Source organism: Archocentrus centrarchus, chromosome 16, assembly GCF_007364275.1.
Source record: "Archocentrus centrarchus isolate MPI-CPG fArcCen1 chromosome 16, fArcCen1, whole genome shotgun sequence".
Taxonomy (NCBI): Eukaryota; Metazoa; Chordata; class Actinopteri; order Cichliformes; family Cichlidae; genus Archocentrus; species Archocentrus centrarchus.
In genome coordinates this window covers 4,902,675-4,927,656 of record NC_044361.1, presented here as the reverse complement: position 1 = coordinate 4,927,656, position 24,982 = coordinate 4,902,675, and the positions used below count along the sequence as shown (strand labels likewise).

The window sequence follows — 24,982 nt, the reverse complement described above, 5'->3', positions numbered from 1 at the left end:
AACATTAGCATGTTAATGCTGTCATATCTGTGCTGCTTTTAGCATACTGATGTTAGCTTTGAGCTCTAAGCAGCACTAGTCTGAAGTAAAACCTCCCAGAATGTGATTTTTAGGTTTTGTCAACACCAATCAAAAATAACATTTATGTTTAAGTAATTCACAGCACCAAACACATTGTGAGAGAAACAAAATGCTGCGCAATTTTCTGCTTCTATCAACATTACAAGAGGACATGAATAATGAATAACAAATAATTACTTTATAGAGGTAACTTAAGGCAGCACAGTGGCGTGGCGGTTATCACTGTTGCCTCACAGCAGTGCTGGTTTGACTCCACCTTGGCCGGAGCCTTTCTGCTGTCACCGTGTTCGCGTGAGTTTTCTCCAGGTACTCCAGTTTCCTCCCAGACTCCAAAGACATGAAGTTAGTGGGGTTAGGTTAATTGGCTGTGAGTGCGAATGGTTGTCTGTCTCTCTGTGTTAGCCCTTCAACAGGCTGGTGACCTACAGGGTGTACCCTGCCTCTCGCCCTATAATAACTGGGATAGGCTCCAGCCCCCCTGCGACCCTGAAAAGGATAAGTGGAAAAAGATGGATGGATGGATGGATGGATGGATGGTAACTTAAAGCATATTATACTTTTATAACATTGCCAGTTCTCATATATAGTTCATGCAATTTGGCATAAATGTGATTTTTAGGAGGTATTGTTGTCTTAATAGACACTAATGGGCAAACACTAGTACCCAACAATCTTCAAATCAGTATGAAAATGTGTCAAGGAAATTGTTATATAATGGGACAATCAGAGAAATCCTGTGTGCATTCTTCTTTTAATCGGGTGTGGTGCAGGCACAAGGCAGATACATTTGCTATAGCCATATCTTGACAGTTGTATTTAATCGCTTAGGGCTGGGAGACTGACACAGCAGCATAAGAACCAATCAGCTATCTCCACTGACCTATCTATCCAATTAGCAGCTCCCTACCCGAGCTTTCATAACTGTGTTTTGTACAATGTATTATACATATGTAGTTTTACACTGTGTCTGTGAAGCATTTTAAAATTGTATTTTTTATAAAATGCTTTAAGTAGATTTTTTTCCTGTGCAAAAATAACAAATCAAGCCATGAATTCTTACAATGTTCCATGAGATTATTAAAAGGATTCCTTAAGCATTTATTTCAAAAGTCTGAAGGCTATTTTTAAAAAGAGATGCCAAGATGTACACAGCTAGAGGCCAACTAGGTTTCATGGGATTTAGTAAATATGCACTAAAGATCATCAGCAGCTCTCTGCAGTTGCAACCACAGTGAAAGAAACTTTTAAAGTCCCTTCAAAACTTTTCATACTTAGGTGAAATATTAATGAAATAAAGAATTTTAAGGTTTAACACAAGATGTATTTGATGCTCAGTCTGTTCTCATTTGAATAATTATGGATTTAACGGCTGACATTTTGGGAAATACCAAGAAGCCGAGAGTTCAACATTAATCTCATTGGTACAATAAATATGAGAGTACAGCCAGCAGACCATTAGTTCAGCTTTGCACAACAACTGGAAAACACTGGAAATGGCTTGTCAGGCTTTGTCCAGAAGCAACAAAATCCACTAACATCTCTAAATTCTGGTCTTCTGGCAAGCTCACAGGCCAAGAAATAATCTGGCACATGACCCCCTACGAGCTATGGAGGCTCAAAACTGCCAAAATGAAAAAATAAAGAAACAAATAAAATACAAAAACATAAATAAATTCACATACTATTAGTGTATTGGTTTACACATTTGCTTGGCAAGTGAAAGGTTACTGGTTTGAGTTCAGCTGGAGACACAAATCCCTTTGGAGCTGCTTCAAGAAGGGTATTTTATTTATTAACTTTTGTATCAATTACCCCAATTGTTTGCCTTCTTATTTAACTGTATTAACTGACCATATTATTTTCCAGCTAGCGAAGAATATAATTTCTCAATGACCGGCATCAACCATCCAACTGGTGCAAAGTTAACCAGCATCCTCATTTTATTAATATATACATTTCGCTGTACTATATACTCATTTTACTATATGTATAGTTCTAGGAACAGCTAAGCTACTGCGCAGGACCCTCGAGCTCCCAGGCAGAGGAGGATAAAAGACCACCTAAAGGGTGAGTGAGTAATTTTTATATGTATGCATTTTGAGAAATAAATTAGAGGAAATGCAAAGGGAGGGCAGTACAGTGGCTCAGTGGTTAACACTGCTGCCTCACAGTTAGAATACCATCTGGAAGGCCTGGGTTTGATTCCACCTTGGCCCAGGCCCCTCCCTGTCTCTCTGTGTGGAGTTTGCATGTTCTCCCCGTGTCTGCGTGGGTTTTCTCCGGGTACTCCGGTTTCCTCCCACAGTCCAAAGACATGCACTTACTGGGGTTAGGTTAATTGGAAACTCTAAATTACCCATAGGTGTGAATGAGAGTGTGGATGTTGTCTGTCTCTGTGTTGGCGACCTGTACGGGGTGTACCCTGCCCCTTTCCCTATGTCAGCTGGGATAGGCTCCAGCCCCCCTGCAGCCCTAAACAGGAGAAGTGGATGGAAATGCAATGGGAAAGTAATAATAAATAACATATAATATAAATAAAGACTAAAATAAATATACAATTCAAGTCTTAAACAAAATCTGAAATTAAACAAAAGTAAATAAAGAAACTTACTAGAAGTGAATATATAAAACTAGATAAAGAAAGTTAATTAAAAATCTATCAATGTTAAGCAATCTGAGTTTCAGTGGATTTTCTGGACAAATCACACACCTGAAATCTTCAGTCACCGCCACCAGGTGGCGATGCAGCACAGCTGTTGGACACAGAGTTGAGCGAGGACATTATATAACCTGTGATTTCCCCAAACTGCTGCTCAGCACAGTCACTCTGACCCCTTCATGGTCCGTCACGTCTCCCAGCATCTCTGAGGGGATTTGTGTTTGTCACTGTGAGACAGCAAAGACTCCAACCCGTTTCCTCTTTAGATCTTAGGTCTTAATTTCATAACTGCATACAACCAACCTAACACGCCGTCCGTGGAGTAGTTTACAGTTAATTTTTTATGAATGCACTACTGTTTTACAATAAAGTGTGCGACAATTAAAAGATCAAAAAAAGATCAATTAACAATAACGTGACATTTAAATGTCCCAAAATGTTCTTCTCACCTTTGAGTTGAAGTCCTCCTGAGAGTGTCACTTTTTATCTAATGTTCGAATTACCTCTAAATATGTGTCATATATGTGATTATGACTCAGTTTGCATGTAGTATATGAGGGCCACACCTTTCCCTCATCCACTTGCAATATATAGCCTACCTGGAGGATTGCTATGGCAACAGGTTGCCAGTAGCGACTGGGTACCACTACATCCCTCCCTGTGTGTCTGCGGGGATGAGCGGCGCGTCAAGAGCAGAAGAGAGAGAAGAAAAAAAACGAGCAGCAGAGGGTGAGGTCTGCCCGGCTCAGTCAACAAAGACAGAGGAAAGAAGCTCTGCCAGGCTTTTTCTGTCATGTAGTGAGGAGCCCTGCGGTCTGCAAGGACGCGTCTGGTCGTTGTTTTTGTTGTTTCGGTGAAAGAGCCTGAAAACAGAATCGTCGGATCCACCGGAATGGAGACCTGCCGTTGACGGAGATTCCCGAGCTCCCCTGATAACAACAGGTTAGTGTTCACAGACTCGGTCAGTCTCACCTGCCGCTCATACGCGTCTGACCACGTTCACCTTCGACATGGAGCCTTTTAAAAAAGAATGCGCTCATTTTGTGGTTTGATCTTCGGGCTGTAAAGGTGTGAAAGGTGCCTTCAGACGCACCGGAGGCGAAAGAGATGGTATTTGGACACATTTTTCATCCATCCACGTGTGCAGCGAGGAGTCCAGCTGCGGCTCATAGGCACACGGGCTCAGGAAAGCGGGCAATCTAGAGCCGTTTTATTGAAACAGCAGGGCCACTTTTCAGACTGAATAGCATATATGTTGGTTCATTTAAATGGCGGTTCATCATTTGGCGCTGGATTGTTAAGCATTCCTGCGTTGATTCTGCGGGTGTGTCTACCTTTGATTACAGTTGCATTACAAGGATTTGGATTAATTAGGCGATATAAATAAGAATGTATCAGTATGAGGACTCTTATTTATATCGCCACTCGTTTGCATATATACATATATTACATGTTTATTTTTGCATGTGCCTGCACTCACATATATTATTAATTTTGCAGCGTTTCCTGTTTTGCTTTCTTTACATAAAGTATGGAACATTTTTTTATTGCAATTGAAGAATTTTTATTTCTTCAATTAATCTTCTTCAGCAGATATTTTTAAATGAATACCGTGTGTGTGTGTGTGTGTGTGTGTGTGTGTGTGTGTGTGTGTGTGTGTGTGTGTGTGTTTAAAGATTAAAAAATTTAATTGTTCCATACACAAACAGTGTCTGCAAAGAAATAGTCCACGATGATGAAAGACACTTGTAAAATTAATTTAAAAAAAAAAAAAAATCTTTTGACTTACAGTTAATTAACATTGTTGTTAAATCTCGTATAATGTCATTTCTGCAGTAAATTGTTTATAAAGCAGATTTTTTTTTTGCAACACGATCAACATGTTGAAAAATTCTCCGTAACGGTTTAATTTTACTTCCTCTGATGCCGTTTGAATTCTCTATTAGTCATAATCACTTCATGCACACGCAGAGCCCACAGGTTACATCAACATTTCAACATAACTGGCATCATTTCTAAATTTGGCTCGATATCTCCGTCACACTCGTTTCTCTGTCAATTTTACTCTCGGCGTCTGACACGGTTTCATGTCTCCTCACCACAGAACTGCTGCTGGTTTTGTACAGTTGAACTAAAAAAAAATTTTTTAAAAACTGTGTCCTTACACAGCTTCTAAAATTCAACACGGTGTATTTGTATCTCTGTCATCTACAGGCTATTTCAGACTTACAGAGGCAATTTGCTTTTCCTGAAATTCTGCTGCTGCTGAGCAAAGCACAGACAGATAATGTGACCTAACATTTTCATTTAAAATGAAAAGCTCCTTCTAAACTTGTCACTGGCAGCTTAAAATATTTAGTGTATCCCTGTGAAATGCTGTCAAGAAAAGCTCCAAACTCTGAGCGCTTAGTCATGGAGCTGCTGATGATGTAAATGTTTGGAGTCTTTGAAGTATATTACATAACCTTGTAACAAATAGCAAAGTGGTTTCTGGCCCAAAGTGCTAATACCCTGTAACCTCACTGTGTCATTGCAGGGCAATACGGTGAGATTGCGATTTGACAGTAAACCAGCAGACAAAGAAAAACAGCTGTGTTCCTTATCATTTTTCACCACGAGGGCAATGAATCACTGCTGTGAAATATCATTTTTGAGTTTTAAGTGTGATGGATTACAGGCTGCTGATCAGCGAGGCATGGCTGAAGCCTTCGCTCTCTCTGCGTCTCTCCTGAGAGTTGCTAACAGATTTTTTTTTTCCTCCTTTTAGGCAGAAAGAGACAGCTCTTCTGCCCGTCTTGTCACTTTGAGTTGTCTCATAACACATTCAGAACTCCTCCCCAAGTGTTTGTCGGTGTCTGTGATGGCTTGTCACACTTACAGAAGCATAACTGAAGGACACAACCAAAAAGGATTGGAGTTTGGGTTATGCAAACATTTCTGAGAGAACATCGATAATCTGGTAATAAATCTAGACGTGAAAATGACTGGGAGAAGCCAAAGATGCAAAGTTTTTCAGTACACAAGTGATGCCAGGTCCACGTTACACAACCTTAAGAAAAAGTGTAGTCCATCGTGAGGTAATCACAGCAGGATGACTTCTTCACCTTTTATTTGAAAGTAAAAAAGATATATATAAGCTGTCACATTGTAGTTTTACAAAGCTAAAATAATTGTGTTCGTGCAGTTTTTTTTTTATGCCGTAAACCAGCGACCCCCAAATGGTGAGGAAAGTCCAGGTGTGCTTTGTGGCCCACGTGTTATAAGTCATGCTAGACATGGGTTATGGCAGGTGCTGGGGGTGCCAGATGTGACCCAAATGTCACAACAAACCTGACATCTGGCCCATATTTGGTAGATGCTGTAGCAGCAAATGTAGCCCTAAGAAAACTGCATATGTGGGCCACATTTGAGCCAAACACACGTTGCTTTCTGGGTTGTTGCTGCAGCTGGACGGGAGGGGGGGGGTGTCAAAGTCATTTGTTGGAAGGGGTTTGTTAATGTTGCCAAGCAAGCTGAAGAGGAAAATTTGGACTTCTTCAGCAGAGTCCTGGATCTGAACCAAGACCTGTTTGTTAGGCTGTGTGAAAGTGTCTGATGAGGTGATTGAGGCAAGTTACAAGGTGGTGGAGCTTATTGCAAAGCAGCATTAATAGGTCCCAGATAATCAATAAGCACCATCATCTGACAAGACAATCAAAAGGTCAACTATGATGACATGCCAGATGTCAGAGATGCTGTTTTGTACAGATATGAATACAGGTGTGCCTTGAAAATCTGGCTTGTCTTTGCTGTGACTTGGACACAAAATGTTTTAAAAACTCGACTACAGACAATTATAAAGGGTGTTTCGCCACTTTATTTCCAAATAATTTGGTTTGCTGTGTAACCTGTTGGTAAGGACCTCCAACAAATGTGCATGAGGATTAAGAAAACAGGAAAGCATTTTCAGATACTCCTCTGATCTTTGTTTTTTTCAGCTTGTGAGGCCTTTCAATCATTTTTTTAATAAAACAAAGCCACCGCAACTGAACTCAAAAACCACACACATGCAACAGGTGGCTTGAGATTATAAGTGGACATTACTTAATTTTAAGGCCTCACAAGTTAACGCGAGCGTGCCCGCTCATGATGCATGTCCCAGCTGATATTTGTTGGAGTGGCATAACTGTGGCCTTACAATGTGGGACTTAAGTAAGTGAATAAATATGATTTGCAAAGCTATGAAAATGATATGCAAATCAAATCGAAAAATCGCTTTCAGTTGAGTGAGATAAACAACCTTGATATATCCGAGTGATCTCAAGGTTTAAATAATAATATTTTCTCCGTAGCATTCCTGTGGAGTGTAGAAAATAATAATTTTCAAACTGGTTTGGAATAATAACTCAAAGCGAGTGTTTGCTCAGCAGGAGAAAAAAACATCAAACATTGAAGAGTCCTGCTGGTTGTTTAGGAATGGATTCATTTACCTGCAGCTCTCTCTATAAAGCAGACAACCGAGCTGCCTCCAGATTCATCGCATTAGGCTCTTTTTGTTAGAACAAACTATCCGCAGAGCCTTTTTGGGGGGCAATATATATATAATGAAGAAAAGGTCATGAGGAAAAAAACATGCCCTATATTGGAGGGAGATGAAGTCATTCCCCAGTGTCTTTTGTTCCAAGCTCATAGATGACATTTAAATAGCATATCCACCCAGATACTGCAGTTGCATATTAAATAATTCCCCATTTCAGCCTGATTTAACCCTGAGGAACCTTGTAAATGTTATAGGATCCTTAAATGAACCCGGGAATATCCTAAATCTGTATGGAATGGGATGTGAACTAAACCTGGGTTGTTTGAGTATACGGGGAATTATTTTTATAATTTCATAAGGATAAGGCTGGTTTTATAGTGTGCTTTTTATTGACATCAAATCTAAAAAGAAAAAAAACCCAGCAATTTCTTGCCAGTTTCTCAGTTTTTATAGTTGTTCCTACTGAAGATGTTAATCTTTAAAATGAGCCCACAAAGTCTAGGGAAATGTTTGTGTTATTTTTTTTTTAGGAAACAAGGAGCGAGTGCATCTGATGGGGATTTTTTTTTTCAGCTGAGGAAGACTTGGATCAGTTAGATCAGGGGCTTTGTAACATTGCGGTAAAACGATATATAGAGAATTTTTAATTGTAGAAATTCATCATACCCCTTTTCCTAATGTGTATGATGAAGTGTTCCAACATATGCACTGTATAAGAACCACCTAGAATATCTAAATTAAAATGATGTGATAAAGCAACATGAAATAAAGCCCTTTAGCGTAATAGATATTAAACTTCAGAGAAATTTCTATTAAATTTGCCCTTTCGATACACATTTCTGCCCCCCTGCAGTTCTGGGGGCCTGTAGCAACTCTCCACTTTGTCTGTTTGGTAATCCATCCTTCATCAGGCAGCTGTAAGCCTATTTGAATTCATGTTTCATTCATGTAACCTTGTCTGAGGAGAAATTCATTTTTCCTCATGCATGACAATATTTAAAATAAACGTTTCTACAGAATTTAATTTGCTGATGCCGGTTGGTTGTATATGAATGCAATTCATAGGAGGCAAGGTTACAAATTCCATAATAATAGGCTGTGGTTTAATGAAGCTGGTGACATTTCTACCTTCAGAGCGGTATTGCTTCCAATAAATGTTGTATAACTAAAACTCCCTCATGAATTCCATTGCCAAAAGAGTCCTTTGGGCCTTCTTTACACACAGAGCAGGCTTTATGCCTGGAGTTGCAAAAAACTAAACATGAAGCCACTTTGTCATTCCCCGAGGCACTAGTTTTTTGTTCTGTCATCTGTACAAATTCAGGAGTTTTGAATATTATTGGTTTACTCTTTCAAATCTCTGCCAAATCACATAAGACATGATCTGTAATGCATCTATCTGGATTTTCACACAGGTCTTTTCCACTGAGTCCATCTTCCCCTCAAAAGTCTTTAAGCAACCGACAAAGAGCTGGAGCCGAGACGATCAAGCATGGATGTGCCCAGGATGGCTGAGGGCCTCTTCAGCAGCACGCTGTCCTCGTCGGGTGGTGGCCATCATGTGCCTTCCTACCTGACGCTTGAGCAGAAAGCTGCCTTTGTCTTTGTGCTGCTGCTCTTCATCTTCCTGGCCCTGCTCATTGTGCGCTGTTTCCGCATCCTACTAGACCCCTACCGCAGTATGCCCTCATCCAACTGGACAGACCATACTGAAAAAGACACATTTGATTACCGCATTGTGTGAGGACAACTAAGGGTGCAAAAATTATATATCTATCTATATATATATATATATACATTAAAAAAAAATCACATGAAAAGACTGATTTGATGCTTACAGGGCACTTTGTCCAAACAAAAGACTGCCAGGAAAATCAAAGTTTTCAAAAAAAAAAAAAAATCTTCTGAAACTTAAGACTGAAAATTTTTTTGACAGGGTATTGTTGTCGATATGAGCTCAGCAGCTTCTCCCTGCCAAATCAAAACAATTCTCAACCACAGCAAGAGAACCCAAACTACCCTATGAAGATTATTAATCAAACCACAAACTAACATGGTCCTCAGCCCGAGTGATGCACCAGAGCCAGTTAGGGTTCACCCATAGCTCCCTTTCCCTTCCATCAAGTCTTGTGGACTACCTCGCTCCTCCTCCATCTCATGTGTGGGACTGTTTTCTCGCGTCATACAGGGTCAAATATCTTCTGAGATCCAAGCCAGTTGGATACTAACAGTGTTTACATCCTATCATGTTTACTTACATCCTTAGATTTTATTGATAATGTAGACAATCAGTGTTTAAAACAGTGAAAAAGTATTTGCAGGTTGAATAGTCAAGGTTTATTTTAGGTCTTTCATTTTCAATGTATTTTTTTCTTGATTTATGCACAGACACGAAAGGTCAAAAAGACTTTTTATGAGTGGTACGACTGAGGCGAGGAAGAGGAATTTATTGCCTTATATTGTATAAGATATCCTGTGATGGTCTCAAGCATCACCACAGAAAGGAAAGGCCATAAAAAAGTCTGGTATTGAGATCATAAAGCAGGTTTAATAATCACAGAGAAGGAAACTGCAGTGGAAGGCTCCCTTTAATGTTTAGGTTTGGATAGATAAATGCCAGCAGCGAGTGACTAACTGATCTGTTTGTGATCAAAAAAGAAAAAAAAAACAAAAACAATTTGTCCTTTCAGCCATGGAGGGGCCTTCAGTGTCCGCGTCTTTAGATGTCAGCAACCAAAAGAGGTATTGAAGAAAAAAAAAAGTTTACTGTGCTGTACCGTGTGCCTAATTTGAAAAAGATCGATGTGAAAAAGAAAGAAAATGGGTTCATATTTTTGTCTTTTGATGTAGTTTGTTTTTGTTTGTTTGTGTGTGTGTGTGCGCGCGTGTGTGTGTGTGTGTGTGTGTGTGTGTGTGTGTGTGTGTGTGTGTGTGTGTGTGTAGTGTCCTTCCATTAAAATAAACTTAAACAGCATTTTACTGCCTGCAGTTGGTATATTGACAGTTGGTATGCCAGATCTGCAGAGTGTTGATGATGAAGATGATGATGATGCATTTTCACATCAGACCCTTTATGAATTGATGTGGCTCTTTTGTTGGGCAACTTTTCAACTGTGCGCCTTATAGTGTAGATTGTTTACAGTATTGTAGGTAGCTGAGACACTGGAAATGCTGATGCGGCGGTGTCTTTGCACTTCACAGAGATGTCATACAACCTGTTAAAGTAAAAAAATAAATAAATATATATATGTAGAGCAAGAGAGACAGCGCTCCATGATCTTGTTCCAACCAAGTATCACTTCAGAATGTGTAATGCCTACATTAGGTCACAGAACAAAACATATTAGTTTTGCAATAAAGGCTCTAAAATTTTGATATGCCAATATTCCTTTTATTAGGACCATTTTTTTTCTATTGACCTGCATCAACATCACATGATTGTAAAGTTGTTGTTTTTTTGTGATGCTATGTTAGACTGGATGGGCAAACACACTCGAATACCCACACACACTCAAATATTCTTGAGAGGATAAAGAGCTGGTTCAGCATTCCACGACCAGGACAAAAACCACATTGTTCCTCTTGAATCCGAGGTTCAACTAACAGCCAGACTCTCCTTTCCAGCACCCTGGCATAGACCTTACCGGGGAGGCTGAGGAGTGTGATCCTTCGATAGTTGGATCACACCCTCCAGTTTCCCTTCTTAAAGATGGGGACCACCACCCCAGTCTGCCAATCCAGAGGCACTGCCCCAGATCTCCACGCAATGTTGCAGAGGCGTGTCAAACAAGACAGCCCTACAACATCCAGAGCCTTCAGGAACTCAGGGCGAATCCTGACCACCCCAGAGGCCCTGCCACCAAGAAGTTGTTTAATCACCTCAGTGACCTCACACCCCCAGTGATGGGCAAGTCACACACCCCACCCCACCCCCCCCACCCCCCATCCCCAGACTCTGCTTCCACTACAGAAGGCGTGTCAGTGGAATTAAGTATTCCTCGAAGTATTCCTTCCACCGCCTTACTATAGCCTCAGTTGAAGTCAACACTGCCTCGCCTGCACTACAGACCATGTGAGTAGTGCACCGCTTTCCCCTCCTGAGTTGCCTGACGGTTTGCCAGAATCACTTCAAGGCCATCCAAAAGTCTCCCACACCTGAGTTCGGGCAGCCACTACCCGAACCGCATTCTGCTTGGCCTGCCGGTACCCGTCAGCTGCCTCTGGAGTCCCACAGGCTAACCAAGCCCAATAGGACTCCTTCTTCAGCTTGATGGCTCCCTTCACCTCCGGTGACCACCATCTGTTTCAGGGATTACCACCACAACAGGCACCAACCACCTTGCAGTAGCATCTCTGATCAGCAGCCTCAACAATGGAGGTGTTGAACATGATCCATTCAGACTCAATATCCTCAGCCTCCCTCGGAATGTTGAAGTTCTGCCAGAGGTGGGAGTTGAAGATCTCCTGGACTGGTGCTTCTGCCAGGCGTTCCCAGCGCACCTTCACAATACGTTTAGGTGCGCTGGGTCTGTCCAGCATCCTCCCCCGCCACCTGATCCAACTCACCACCAGGTGGTGATCACCTGACAGCTCAGCTTCTCTCTTCACCTGAGTGTCCAGAACATACGGCTGCAGATCTGATGATACGATTACAAAATTGACCATTAACCTGCGACCTAGGGTGTCCCGGTGACACGTGCACTTATGGACATCCTTATGTTCGAACATGGTGTTTGTTATGGACAAATTGTGGTTTGCATAGAAGTCAAATAACAAAACACCACTCGGGTTCAGATCAAGCAGGCTGTTCCTCCCAGTCACACCCCGCCAGGTCTCACTGTCATTGCCCACGTGAGTGTTGAAGTCTCCCAGCGGGACAATGGAGTCACCAGATAGAGCATCCTCGAGCACCCTGCCTAGCGACTCCAAGAAGGGTGGGTATTCTGAACTGTCCTTTGGCACATAAGCGCAAACAACAGTCAGGACCTGTTCCCCGGCCACAAAGGCGCAGGGAAGCAACCTTCTTGTCTATCGGTGAAAACGCCAATGTACAGGCAGCAAGCCAAGGGGATACAAGAATACCCACCCCAGCTTGCCGCCTCTCACCGAGGGCAACTCCAGACTGGAATAGAGTCCAGCCCCTCTCCAGGAGACTAGTTCCAGAGTCCAGGCTATGCGTTGAGGTGAGCTGGACTATATCTAGCCGGTATCTTTCAACCTCATGTACTAGCTCAGGCTCCTGCCCCACCAGAGAAGTGACATTCCATGTCCCAATAGCCAGTCTCGATAGGGATCGGTCCACCAGGGCCTCCACCCTTGGCCACCGCCCAACGCACATTGCATCCGACCCCTACGACGCCTCCTACGGGTGGAGGGTCTACAGGAGGGCGGGCCCATGTCTTCTCTTCAGGCCCCTTACGAAAATCCACTATGGTTAACTATGGTTTTTCTGCAGTAACCATGGTTTTACTATAGAATCGCTCTTTGTCTGTCCCCTCACCCAGGACCAATTTGACATGGGGGACCCTACCAGGGGGATAAGCCCACGGACAACATAGCTCCTGGGATCACTGGTACACACAAACCCCTCCACCACGATAAGGTGGTGATTCACAGAGGAGATATAAATAAAATACCTAAATTTGCAGCTACTAAAAACCTGGTGCACAGACTTCTGAGACTGTCTGTTAATATCATCATGTCTACAGAAAGCCATATTTTTCAGAATAATTGCATTAAAAATGCTCCAAAAGGCACCAACAGTGCAAACACACTCCAGGTCAATGTACTGATTTAGCTTAGGTGAGGCCTAGCAGATAGCAGGTGGCACCCACCTATCACTCAGAGTGGCCATAGCCACTCACGTGAGTGCCTTAATGCAACTTAAACAGTTGATTTATATAAAAAAAATTTAGCTGATGTACATTTGACATGAAGTAAAGAAACTATAGAGACCAAGATGATTTTGTATGAGACTGTAAATATGTTTCTTCTGTAAACCTGGGCATTTTGACATGGGAATCTTAAAGGGCCTGGCTCACTTTTGGAGTCAGCCTCAAGTGGCCACTTGAAGAACTGCAGTCTTTAACAATTTTGCATTGGTGGCAACACTATATTTTTGTAATAATTTCACACATGCATATAGATTATTTCTAAGCTTACTTAGATTTTCAATGACTATTTTTTTTCTTTTACAGTTGCAGTTTGGCCACATTTATTTAAAGATCGTGCTTTGCGTTAATACGTTTCCATTTGGTTTCAGGTTGCAAGGGGGATGAATTTTTAAAAAAAGGGATGAAGGCATCTCACATTTTTACAGCCTTTACTGTAAAACTAATATGATTTGCACTGTGACCCAGTGTAGCTTCGATATTACACATTTTGCTGTGATACTAGTCTGTCATAATCCTGCCCAGGACAACAAGTGAACTGTGACCCTTTTGACGACATGTGACGTTCTTGTGATCTGCCGTGGCCTTTTCCTACCTAATGCAAATGTTGCAATGTTGTGCTGAGGTCGTGTGTGGGTTTTTTTTCCTCCCTTTTTTTCCATTGCATGTACTTCCTGCAGAATGTCCTCTCTGTGCATGATAAATTGTGAAGTGCTTTAATCCTGATGTTGTAGCTGTGGGTCAGTTACTCAAGCAGTTATTTCCTGTCTGTACTGGAGCCTTTTTGTTTCGATCTGTTTTTCGCCAGGAGCTGACGTCCTTTTTGTAATAAAAGTGATCACAGTGCACAACTGCCTTTTTTTTATGTGTTTTATTTCATCAGGTTAATTTCCCGGGCAGTAAAAGTGTTAAGAAAAAACAAACAAACAAAAATAAAAGTGGGTGAGGTAACCATTCGTCCAACCTTTCCTGCCCTTTTAAAGGCGGGCAAATGTGCCAGAGGCCCAACACATTCTTTTCCCCGTTTTATCAGCAGCTGGCAGTGGTAGCCGGCAGGTGTCTCAATTGGTTTTCTGTGAACCCAGACACTTTGTCTCACTACACAGGCACGCATGCATGCACTCACACACACACACACACACACACACACACACACACACACACACACACACACACACACACACACACACACACACACACACACACACAGAGTAGTCTCCAGGCTCCAGGCGCAGGCTGCTCTTTGAGCTGAGACCCTCCAGAATGCCTCACAGAATAACAATATTCTCTCTGACACCAACACTGAATATGTTGATATGCAATCATCTGCTGCAAACTACCTTGAAAAACCTGCATCATTTCTCACACTGAAGCAAGCCATGGATACATTTGCGTATGATTTTGTTTGCAAGTAAATATAAGTTATACATCTGCTGTGTTACTTATTAATTCTGCTGATATCACACATCCACATCTTTTTTTTTTTTTTTAAGGGAGAGCAGGAGAGCTGAAGCGGATCAGAATTTAAAGCGGGAGCTGATCCCACAAAGCTGAAATGTGCAGTCTGTGCTTTTTGGATTATTATATAAGAGACAACCTACGTCTTTATTGTAGGCTTTTCGCATTTTATTGTTTTAAAAGACAAAATAGTGATATGGGTGCCATCCTTGGCTGATTATAGCTGCTAATATGAAGGCAATGCTAAACATGCATCATTTGCTCAGACAACACTTCTCTTGTAGAATGATTGCTGGAAAGAGAAGGCAGTCGGTTTGTTGCACAAAAAAGCTCAAAGAAGTGAAGATTACAGGGATGTAGGAAACACAAGTGGAGCCATCATTTGAAAATTACTGAGTTTTGCCTTCTACCAAAGACATCAGTGTTTTTAAAGCCTCGGTTTATCCCAAAACAGTTATTAGTATCACCCAAGTGGTTTGACATTTTGATCATTTCAAGCAATATCCAAAATAGAAACGTATTATTTTGGAATGAAAGCCTTCATTTTCTATCTCTGAAATCTCATTAGCTCATGCCAAACAAAGATTAAAATCCAATCGAAACACACCCATACACAGCAAGTGGGAGCAGTGGCAGGGAACATGAGCCATTATGGATCAATATTACAGTCATGCTTTATGCAACATGACTCATATTAAAGAAAGCCTCTGATAATTGAATTATTTTAATTCTCTGCTCTGCACGCTCAGATGCCTTACGTTGAATTTATTCCCTCCCCAAACGCCCCATTTCACTATTCAGCCTCCAGTTAATTTAATGGTCTCTAAACAGGTTGGAAGGGATTGTTCCCATGTGAATGAGAGCAGCAGCGTGAGAGGACACAAGGCCAGGGAGGACTGATATTGCATAATTGATTTTGCTGTGATTCCTTTTCTTCTCAAGAGCCCGTGACCTTTACAATAGTCTGTCGCCTATTTCACTGACAAATAGTGTGAGGGATCAGGGAACACTGATGGCAAAGAGGATCAATTTCAGACACATATTGGCCTTTTATGCCAGCCTCATGAGACTGAATTGTCGACTTGTCATTCTTTAATGCATCATCAGTTATTCAGCATAAATCTGATTAAAGTAATCATCAGTTGCAACTCTGAATAAAAGGAAGAGGACAAAGGGAACAAAAGCACATAAAACCAAAAAACTAAAATGACACAATGTTTGACACAATGACATAACATTTTTTTTTCAGTTTCCATGGCACGCTATGGCATTCATAAGGAGAAATGACTGTGCAAATGATGGGTGTAGCCACCATGTTGGTGTCTTGGAGCCAATAGAGGTCATATTTGGACCAGAGGGTAGAGCGCAAAGACATCTGCAAATGCTAACTAGCTTGGTTAGCAAGCTGAATCTATAAACTGGAGTAAAGCACAGAAAGATATGTGCTAATTAGTGCTAATTAACAGAAAACTGAAAAGACTTCTTGGACCGCTGTACCTCACAGGAAGCCATACTATACAGTTGTGTGAAAAATAACATTTTCACAGCCAATCTAGTGAAAAAAGTAGAATTACCTTTAGTAGCACTAACTTGAAGTAATCATTTTTGTAGGACTGTATCTGTCTCTTGCATCGTTGTGGAGGAATTTTTGTCCACGCATCTTTACAACATTGCTTCCCTTCACTGAGGTTTTGTTTATGCACAGCTCTCTTAAAGTCCTGGCTTTTCAGTTGAGCTAAGCTCTGGACTTTGACTGGGGTCATGGAGCACCTTGATTCATTTGTTTTTCAGCCATACTGTTGTAGATTTTCTGATGTGCTTGGGATCACTGGCCAAGGTTTTTTTTTTTAACCCTGCCCGCAGAGGGGGGAACGGGGTATTATTTTGGTATGTTGCATTTTTTTGTCTGTTTGTTGGCAATATTATGGCAAAACTACCAGTCCAATTCAAACCAAATTTGCACGAAACATGGCCAGTAACCCCTAGATCACCTGATAAAAATTTTGCTATAATTGGGTCAAGGTTAAAGGTCAGAGGTCAAGTTTTTCTGAAAATCTTGTGAATGCAACAACTTACCATGTCACCTAGGATGTTCACACCATGGATGTATCTACTAAAAATCTTGGACAAGTTTGAATCTCAGCAGCCTTGAGCTAAAGTCAGAGGTCAAGTTTTCTGAACATCTCGTGAACGCGATAACTCAAGAACGATGTGACCTACCATGTTCAAATTCACACCACTGATGCATCTACTAAACAGCTCGGACAACTTAGTTCTTTCCACAATAACTCCAGTCACTTAAAGTGATTTGCATTTCTTACTTAGCTGTTTGCAAGTCACTGCACCCTGTTAAGATGTACCAAGACCTGGTAATTATGTGTTCTAGAACTTGCACTTCCAGGGGATTTGTGCCACCTGTGTCTGCTGCCAGGAGAAGAGCTGCCTCCGAGCTAAATGTTGACATACAAACATTCTAATTTCAAACAGGCACTTTAATTTTAAGCTGTTTTCACAGATAAACAACTCTCCAAAGTTGCCCTTTCTCACATGCAGCAAACAGCAAGAGATTATTCTCATCTGCCACTACTGAAAGGCAAAAATGCTGCTCTAATAGCTTTCAAAGCCACAGGATAAACTCCTGTTAGCTATGAATTCACCTTACTGGTGCTATTCTCGCATACATACTGACTGTACGTATACATATGTGATCTGACTAAGTCAGACACTCACGTTCTTGTGTTCGCCTCGCATAAAGTTCAGAGATGCAATGTATGTGTGAAAATTTAGCTTTGGTTTATCATGCTAGTTTTCTAAAATTTGTTTTGGGAGTATTTAGTCATGAATCTGTGACAGTTAATAGCACAGTGTGTACGTTTTACAGACATTTGACCAAATTCATTACGATTTATCCTGGGGTGGCATGAATTTTGTCCACAAAACTACAAATATAAACTGTACAGTAGCACTAGAAAAAAAAATTTGTTGTATAGAGAACATAAATCTTTGTACAAAATTATAAAACAGTTTTAAATCATCCATTAAAAGTAAAAACTTTGAAATGCCTTCATTTTAAGAGGTGATTCTTTTATTCAAGGATAGCCGATCTCCTCAGGTGGGTCGATTTGAGCCCCAGGGCCCTGATTGATGCAGCATTGTCACTCCTGGTTGCTCTGGGACCGCCTGGGGGTACCTATCAGGTGATGTCAAGCTATGAGACTGCTCACACAGCCTTCAGAGGCCTATAACATATTCCACTACCAACCAGGCCATGTAAAGCTTTTAAGGATAAAATTTGAAAAGCACTGACAGCCTGTGTGAGATGCAGATGTGATCCGATCTCCCACGTCTTGTTAAAAGTCTGGAGCTGGTTTGTCAGTTACATGTCAGCTGCAATCTGCTTTCGTCCTCAAAGTACATCAGAGGAAGACAGCTGTTCAGGAACACACATCACATCAGCCCTCACTCCCACTGAGCCATTTTGTGCACACATTTCAAGAGTTTTGCTAACAGAGAGCTGCGTGCAATGGTGTTTTTCACCACTATGGCTGAATGTTGGTGTCTAGTAGCTGCCCAGTGTAATGACAGTCATTACTAGAGACCCTTGGAGAGCTTCACTAGGGCATCTGGGAACATAAATGCTTCAACTGGCTGCCGTACAAAACAATTTACATAAATTTCACTTGCACATAATGACTTATAAGTGTGGAGGTCTTTGTAGGCCACACGAATGCAAAGTAATAACATTTTTTGTTTTGTCTTGTAAATGGAATTGTAAAAGAACTGTTTCATTTTCCAGCTATTTTAGGATTGTTTATGCAAGAGCTCACAGGAGACTGATTAAAACAGTCAAAGCAGCATAAAAAAATTTGCCAGAGAGTCATCATCCAAAAGAACTTAATTTTTCACAGTGCAAATTTGTCTTCCATTAAACCCATTGTTAATTAGGTTTGGTCTATCAATTATAAAGTCACCAGTCCAAGCTTGACAAATCTCCCCATAACAAATTTATATGTCACATTTGGATGAGGGTGTAGAGCTTGGGAGTTATCTGCTAATGCTAATGCTGACCAGCTAACTTGATTAGCAAGGTGCATCTACAATGGAAGTGATATTGAATCGGATGCTATACCTGGCTGATGACTAACAGGTTTAAAACCAGATGTATTCCAGCCATCCATTTTCTTCTGCTTATTCGAGGCTGGGTCACAAGGGTAGCAACCTAAGCAAAGAAACCCAGACCTCCCTCTCCCTTGCCACCTCCCCCAGCTTATCCTGGGGAACACCAAGGCATTTCCAGTTCTGCCGAGAGATATAATGGTGTCTTAGGTGAGTACATGTCCGGAAAACCTCACCCAGGAAGTTCCCAGGAAGCATCCTACTCAGAAGCCCAAGCCACTTCAACTGGCTCCTTTTAATTTGGAGGACTAGGGGCTCCCATAGAATGACTGCACTCTTCATCCTATCTCTAAGAGAGAGACCAGCCATCCTTCAGAGAAAGCTCATTTATGCTGCTTGTATCCGCGATTCTTTTGGTCAACCAACCCTACCATAGGTGAGGGTAGGTAAGTAGATGGACCAGTAAAACAGCTTCTACACTGAGGTATGTCTTCACCACGATGGACCAATATAGTATCTGCATCAGTCATGGCCCCAATCCATCTGTCAATCTCCTGCTCCCCTCTTCCTTCTCTCATGAAAAAGACCATGAAATACTTAAACTACTCCACTTGAAGTAAAATCCAACACCCACCGGAAATGAGGCTGATTCATTTCCAGCAATGCAGAGCAAGCTCTCACTGCAGCTGTAGAGGGACTGAATGGTTTGTAACAATGGGCCAGATACACCATACTCCCTCACCACCCCTCACAGGATAGCCTGAGGGATGCGGTCGAATGCCTTCTAAGTGAACAAAACACATGAAGACTGGATGGGCAAATCCCTCTACACATTCAAGAATAAGAAAATTCTTAACTAAGAACAATAAACTCAAAACACTGGGTCAAAAGACTTCTTCCCACTTTTTCTTGCTAACCTCTCCTTTCAATACTCTCCTGTACTTCCTCATTCCAGTACTCAGGATTGTTGTCTTCTTTCATCTAATCTTCTTTCATTGTATTGTCTTTTATTTATTATCTTATATGTTCAGAAGATATACCAAACACCTTCTTGGCAGTTCCCTCACCACTTAGACTGTACCTTCCCAGTCATCTGGTAACTAGAGCCTGTCTCAACTTCTCCCTGAACTCTATGCAACATTCTTCCTTCTTCAACTTCTACATTTAATCCTTACCTCTGCCTTCACTCACTTCCTCTTGTTGGTTTCCAAGGCCATCCTACAGATTCCCATCCGATGCTGCCTCGCAATGTCAAACAGCTTAGTCTGCTGTTGACTCTTATTTTGAGCTTCCAGTACTCGAGGTGCTGACGACTAACATTGTCAAGCAGATATTGTGCCTCCAAATGCAACTTCTCTCTCTCTCTCTCTCCTCTCCCTTTGTCTTCAGCCAGCAGAAGCACAAGTTCCAGCGGCAACCTGTCGGCCAACATTGCTGTGAAACTGGGCCCCAACCAATCTGGAATGGAGATCCCTGTTTCTAAGTTAATTTTGAATCTCAATTAAATTTTTAATCACAGTATAACATTAAGTCAGTTAAACTTCTGGGATCTGGTCAGTTAAGTAGCAGAGTGGGCTGTTAATCAGTGTCACGATGCGTGACCGGGCTGTATGGCTGTGTTTGGAGGTGAGGACCCAATAGCAGGACGTAAGAGACGGCAGGGAAGAGCGATGAGAAGCAAATATTTCAGTCGGAGTGTAGTGGCAACAGGAACCCAAAGATGAGGCAAACAGATGAAATAACCTAAACTGGGAACAAACTAGAAATATCATGGAAACAGGGAGCCAGAGAGCAGACACAGCTGTAAAACAACAACAATCCCACAAAGGACAAAGGGAAGACTGAGACTATAAATACACAAGGTAATTAGGGAATGGGCGATAAGTGAGGGCACAGCTGAAACTAATTACACAAACGAGAAGGGGAAGTAAAACTAAACACAGAGCACAAGGGACAAGAACTGACAAAATAAAACAGGAAACAACAAGACAGAAATGCAGACTTGACACTACACAGGAAGTAAACAACACCACAACACACAGAAGACCAGAGACATGAAAAGGAACAAAACAAACACAGGGCTACCACAAAGGGAACAGTATGAATAACTAACAAATGAGGACCACAAAACAACTGAGACACAAAATTAATAAACTAAGAAACACCATAACACCAAATCATGAGAAGGAAAACACAAAATGCTGGGCATAAGGCCCAGGATCATGACAATCAGTTTCAGCAGAGGGGACAATAATGAGACAACCCCCAAAACAGGAATGGTAGAAGCCACTGACAATTTTCCCTCCTCATCTTTCCTGACTGTTTTTTCACTAGTTTGCCATTTGGCTAAGGTCAGTGTCACTACTGGTAGCACGAGGTGATACCTGGACCCTACAAAGGTTGCACAAGTAGTCCAGCTCCTCCAGGATGGCACATCAATACTTGTCATTGGCAGAAGATTTGCTGTGTCTCCCAGCACAGTCTCAAGAGCATGGAGGAGATTCCAGGAGACAGGCAGTTACTCTGGGAGAGCAGGATAGGGCCACAGAAGGTCCTTAACCCTGCATCTGCTCCTTTGTGCAAGGAGGAAAAGGATGAGTACTACCAGAGCCCTGCAAAATGACCTCCAGCAGGCCCCTGGTATCTTTAACAAAACGATAAGAGAGAGACTTCATGGGGGTGCATTCTCCCCTGACACCACCTTGCATTCCCTTATCTCATTCAGATTGCACTGTTTGCAAGAGATGTAGTCTAGTGACCATTTGAGGAACTGCAGTTATTGACACCTCCATGTTGGCTTCATTTTAAGCACATTTATTGACTTCTGTAGTTTTCCTCTCCAAAATCATGATGATCGGTCCAGTTGTACTTAATATCGAACCCATATTATGGTGACTATGTAGATGAGAAGCACGCTAGAACAAAGGTCAAGTTTGATTCAAAGAAGATAAGCTGTTGTGCATTCTAGTAGAGTGTCCTTGACTGCAACATTGAGCTTCTGTCTGCTTGATATAGCTCATCATGGATAAGAGCAGATGAAGTGCTCTTACAGTAATTGCTTCATTATTATCTTTGGCTGTACAGTACACCTCCAGAGATGCATGTTCAGTGCCTGTCAGTCTGAGGTCATTCATCACAAATCCTGACAGGAAATAAATAAATAAATAAAAACTGAGAATTATTTAAAATTTCAGTGCACAATAACATAAATTAATAAAAGATAAACTGGATTTTAAGCTGATTAGGTTTTCACATACCTATAGAGCCTTTCCTTTCCTACCTGACTAGTATGTGTTTTACTTGCTAGTTCACCAAGTAGCCTCACAAACTCTTTTTGCTTCTATATATATATATATATATATATATATATATATATATATATATATATATATATATATATATATATATATATATATATATATATATGACTTATAAAATAGTAAATTTTACATATACAATGTACTGCCAAAAGTATTTTGCTTGTCCTTCACATGCATATGAACTTGAGTGACATCCCATTCTTAACCCATAGGGTTTAATATGATGTCGGCCCACACTTTACAACTCTTCTGGGAAGGCTTTCCACAATGTTTAGGCATTTTTATGGGAATTTTTGACCATTCTTCCCAAAGCCCATTTGTCAGGTCTGACACTGATGTTAGGTCTGGCTCGCAGTCTCTGTTCTAATTCATCCCAAAGGTGTTCTGTTGGGTTGAGGTCAGGACTCTGTGCAGGACAGTCAAGTTCTTCCACACCAAACTCCCTCATTCATGTCTTTATGGAGCTGCTTTGTGCACTGGTGTGCAGTCATGTTGGAACAGGAAGGGGCCATCCCCAAACTGTTCCCACAAAACTGGGAGCATGAAATTGTCCCAAATGTCTTGGTATGCTGAAGCATTAAGAGTTCCTTTCACTGGAACTAAGGGGCCGAGCCCAACTCCTGACAAACAACCCCACACTATAATCCCCCCTCCAACAAACTTTGCACTTGGCACTATGCAGTCAGACAAGCATCGTTTTCCTGACAACTGCCAAACCCAGACTTGTCCATCGGCTTGCCACATGGTCACTCCAGAGAACACGTCTCCACTGCTCAAGAGTCCGGTGTTGGCGTACTTTAAATCACTGCATCCAACGCTTTGCATTGCGCTTAGTGATGTAAGGCTTGGCTGCAGCTGCTCAGCCATGGAAACCCATTCCCTGAAGCTCTCTACACACTGTTCTTGAGCTAATCCGAAGGCCACATGAAGTTTGGAGGTCTGTGGTGATTGACTCTGCGCATTATGCGCCTCAGCATCCGCTGACCCCGCTCTGTGATTTTACGTGGCCTTCCACTTCATGGCTGAGTTGCTGTCATTCCCAGTTGCTTCCACTTTGTTATAATACCACTAACAGTCGACTGCAAAATTTTCAGTAGTGAGGAAATTTCACAACTGGACTTCTTTAACTTGTGACATCCTATCACATCCTATCATGGTACCTATTGTGGTAAAATGTATCACTGGTTCTTAACCTTTCTTAGAGCGTGATCTCCTTTGAGGATGAAAATATTTTGCAACCATTACTTTCTTCAACCCTAAGATGGGTTTTATGCTGGCTTTTACTTTCCCATTTTTTTTCTTTAAACCAAAAAGTTTTCTCACTCTCACTTTAAAGTAAATGTCACTCTGAGATTGTCAGAAATACTACAGGGAAGTCATCACTGAAAGATTGGCATGCTATTTCAGTGCCTCTGTACTGCTAACATTCTTCATAGTGTCGCACTTTAATGTGTTTAATAGGTATCACATACTTTAATTCACTTATTGTACTGTTTTTTGTTTGTTGATTATAGTGCCTTTTTTTCCAAAAGAGCTGACGAAAAGTATCTACAATTATTACAGTTTCAGTGCATGTCTTATCCCCCTTAGCTCCTAATCAGCATTCAGAAGCACTGAACACATAAGTAGCCCACTCACTCTGCTGCCGCTGCAGGCTGATGACAAACTGTTGGCCTATGGCTGCTGGCTGCAGGTTGCTGGTCTACCGTGACCCGCTGCCCACCATTGTGCATCACACGCTGAAGGATTGCTTCCACCGGCTCAGCAACCACCCTGTTCTCTGACTTGTTTGAAGACAACAGTTGGCTAGCTTTGTTAGATAACAGCCACAAAGGACCACTCCAGCACTTTGCTGCCATACAAAAATGAAACAAAGCCAGACTGTTACACAACCACAAAGGAAAAAGGGATTAAGCTGTGCATACTAACATTTTTTGATGTTCTTTTATTCTCACAGGTGTAGGAGAAAGATTGCTGCATTAAATGACTGTTGTTAGCCGTTAAAGGTATTTCCTTCCCTGGACCTTTTCTGAATTCCCCACATTATTCTTAAACAATTTTAGACAGTTTTGAGTTCCTGTTCAGAAACTTTTACTGCTTCTTTCTTGTTTGTTGTCAGAGATGATTATCTCAAGAGATAATGTGATAAGTCTTGTGAAGTGTGTTTTCACATATAACAGTGCTGTGGTCTTGGTGGTAGTGGAAGACCAGTCCTGAAATGCTGACAATCCCACCAACATGGATTATGTAGATGTAGTAGTACCTGCTTCTGTATGCTGTCCTGTGCAATTACACAAGGCATGACTGATTTTCAGTTTGGTTACTTTGATGTCTGTTGCATTCAATAATAATCTGCAGACCAATCTGCCCCCAGTTCAAAACCATCTACCTGATAATGTGTTTTTCTTGTGCCACCAAAACAGCCCTGACCAGTCAGGACAGGGACACGGGATCACCGCAGGTGTCCCGTTGTGTTTAGCATATGACATTGGAAATTTACCCTCTTGGGCCCTTTGGGTAGAGGGCAGGACCTCAAGGGATGTGGATTTTTTCAAAAAATCTGCACAAGGATTACACAGAGGTCTGAGGAGTTTGAGGGTTGGGCAAACTTTGCACAGACTTGCAATGTATAAAATGCACTGAGACATGGCAGTTCTCGCTGCCAAGGGTGACACAACCAGTTATTATGTTTATGAGGCAATTACTTTTTTTTTCACACAGGGCCAGGTCGGTTTGGATGAAATCGTGATTTTTAAAAACAGCATTTTGTATTTACTCAGGTTTGATGATCTGAAACATTTAGGTGTGACAAATATGCAAAAAAAAAGAAGAAGAAGAAGAAGAAGAAGAAGAAGAAGAAGAAGAAGAAGAAACCTAGTAATTGAAAGAAAGTATTTATGACATTCTCTTTTGCAAAAACGGCAGATTTTCCAACCAA

The 24,982-nt window shown here is 41.5% G+C and overlaps 1 protein-coding gene across 1 annotated transcript; it reads left to right on the top strand.

Annotated features, from left to right (window-relative positions):
* The first annotated feature begins 3,417 nt into the window (after positions 1 to 3,417).
* On the top strand, positions 3,418 to 9,003 carry LOC115795063 (cortexin-3). The gene is made up of 2 exons (XM_030750835.1): positions 3,418 to 3,682; positions 8,675 to 9,003. The coding sequence occupies exon 2, from the start codon at positions 8,752 to 8,754 to the stop codon at positions 9,001 to 9,003; it is 252 nt and encodes an 83-aa protein (XP_030606695.1). The 5' UTR covers positions 3,418 to 3,682; positions 8,675 to 8,751.
* The last annotated feature ends 15,979 nt before the right edge of the window (positions 9,004 to 24,982 follow it).

Excerpts from the sequence above, each read along its gene's own strand:
- LOC115795063 (XM_030750835.1), top strand. The coding sequence starts at position 8,752 with ATGGATGTGCCCAGGATGGCTGAGGGCCTCTTCAGCAGCACGCTGTCC.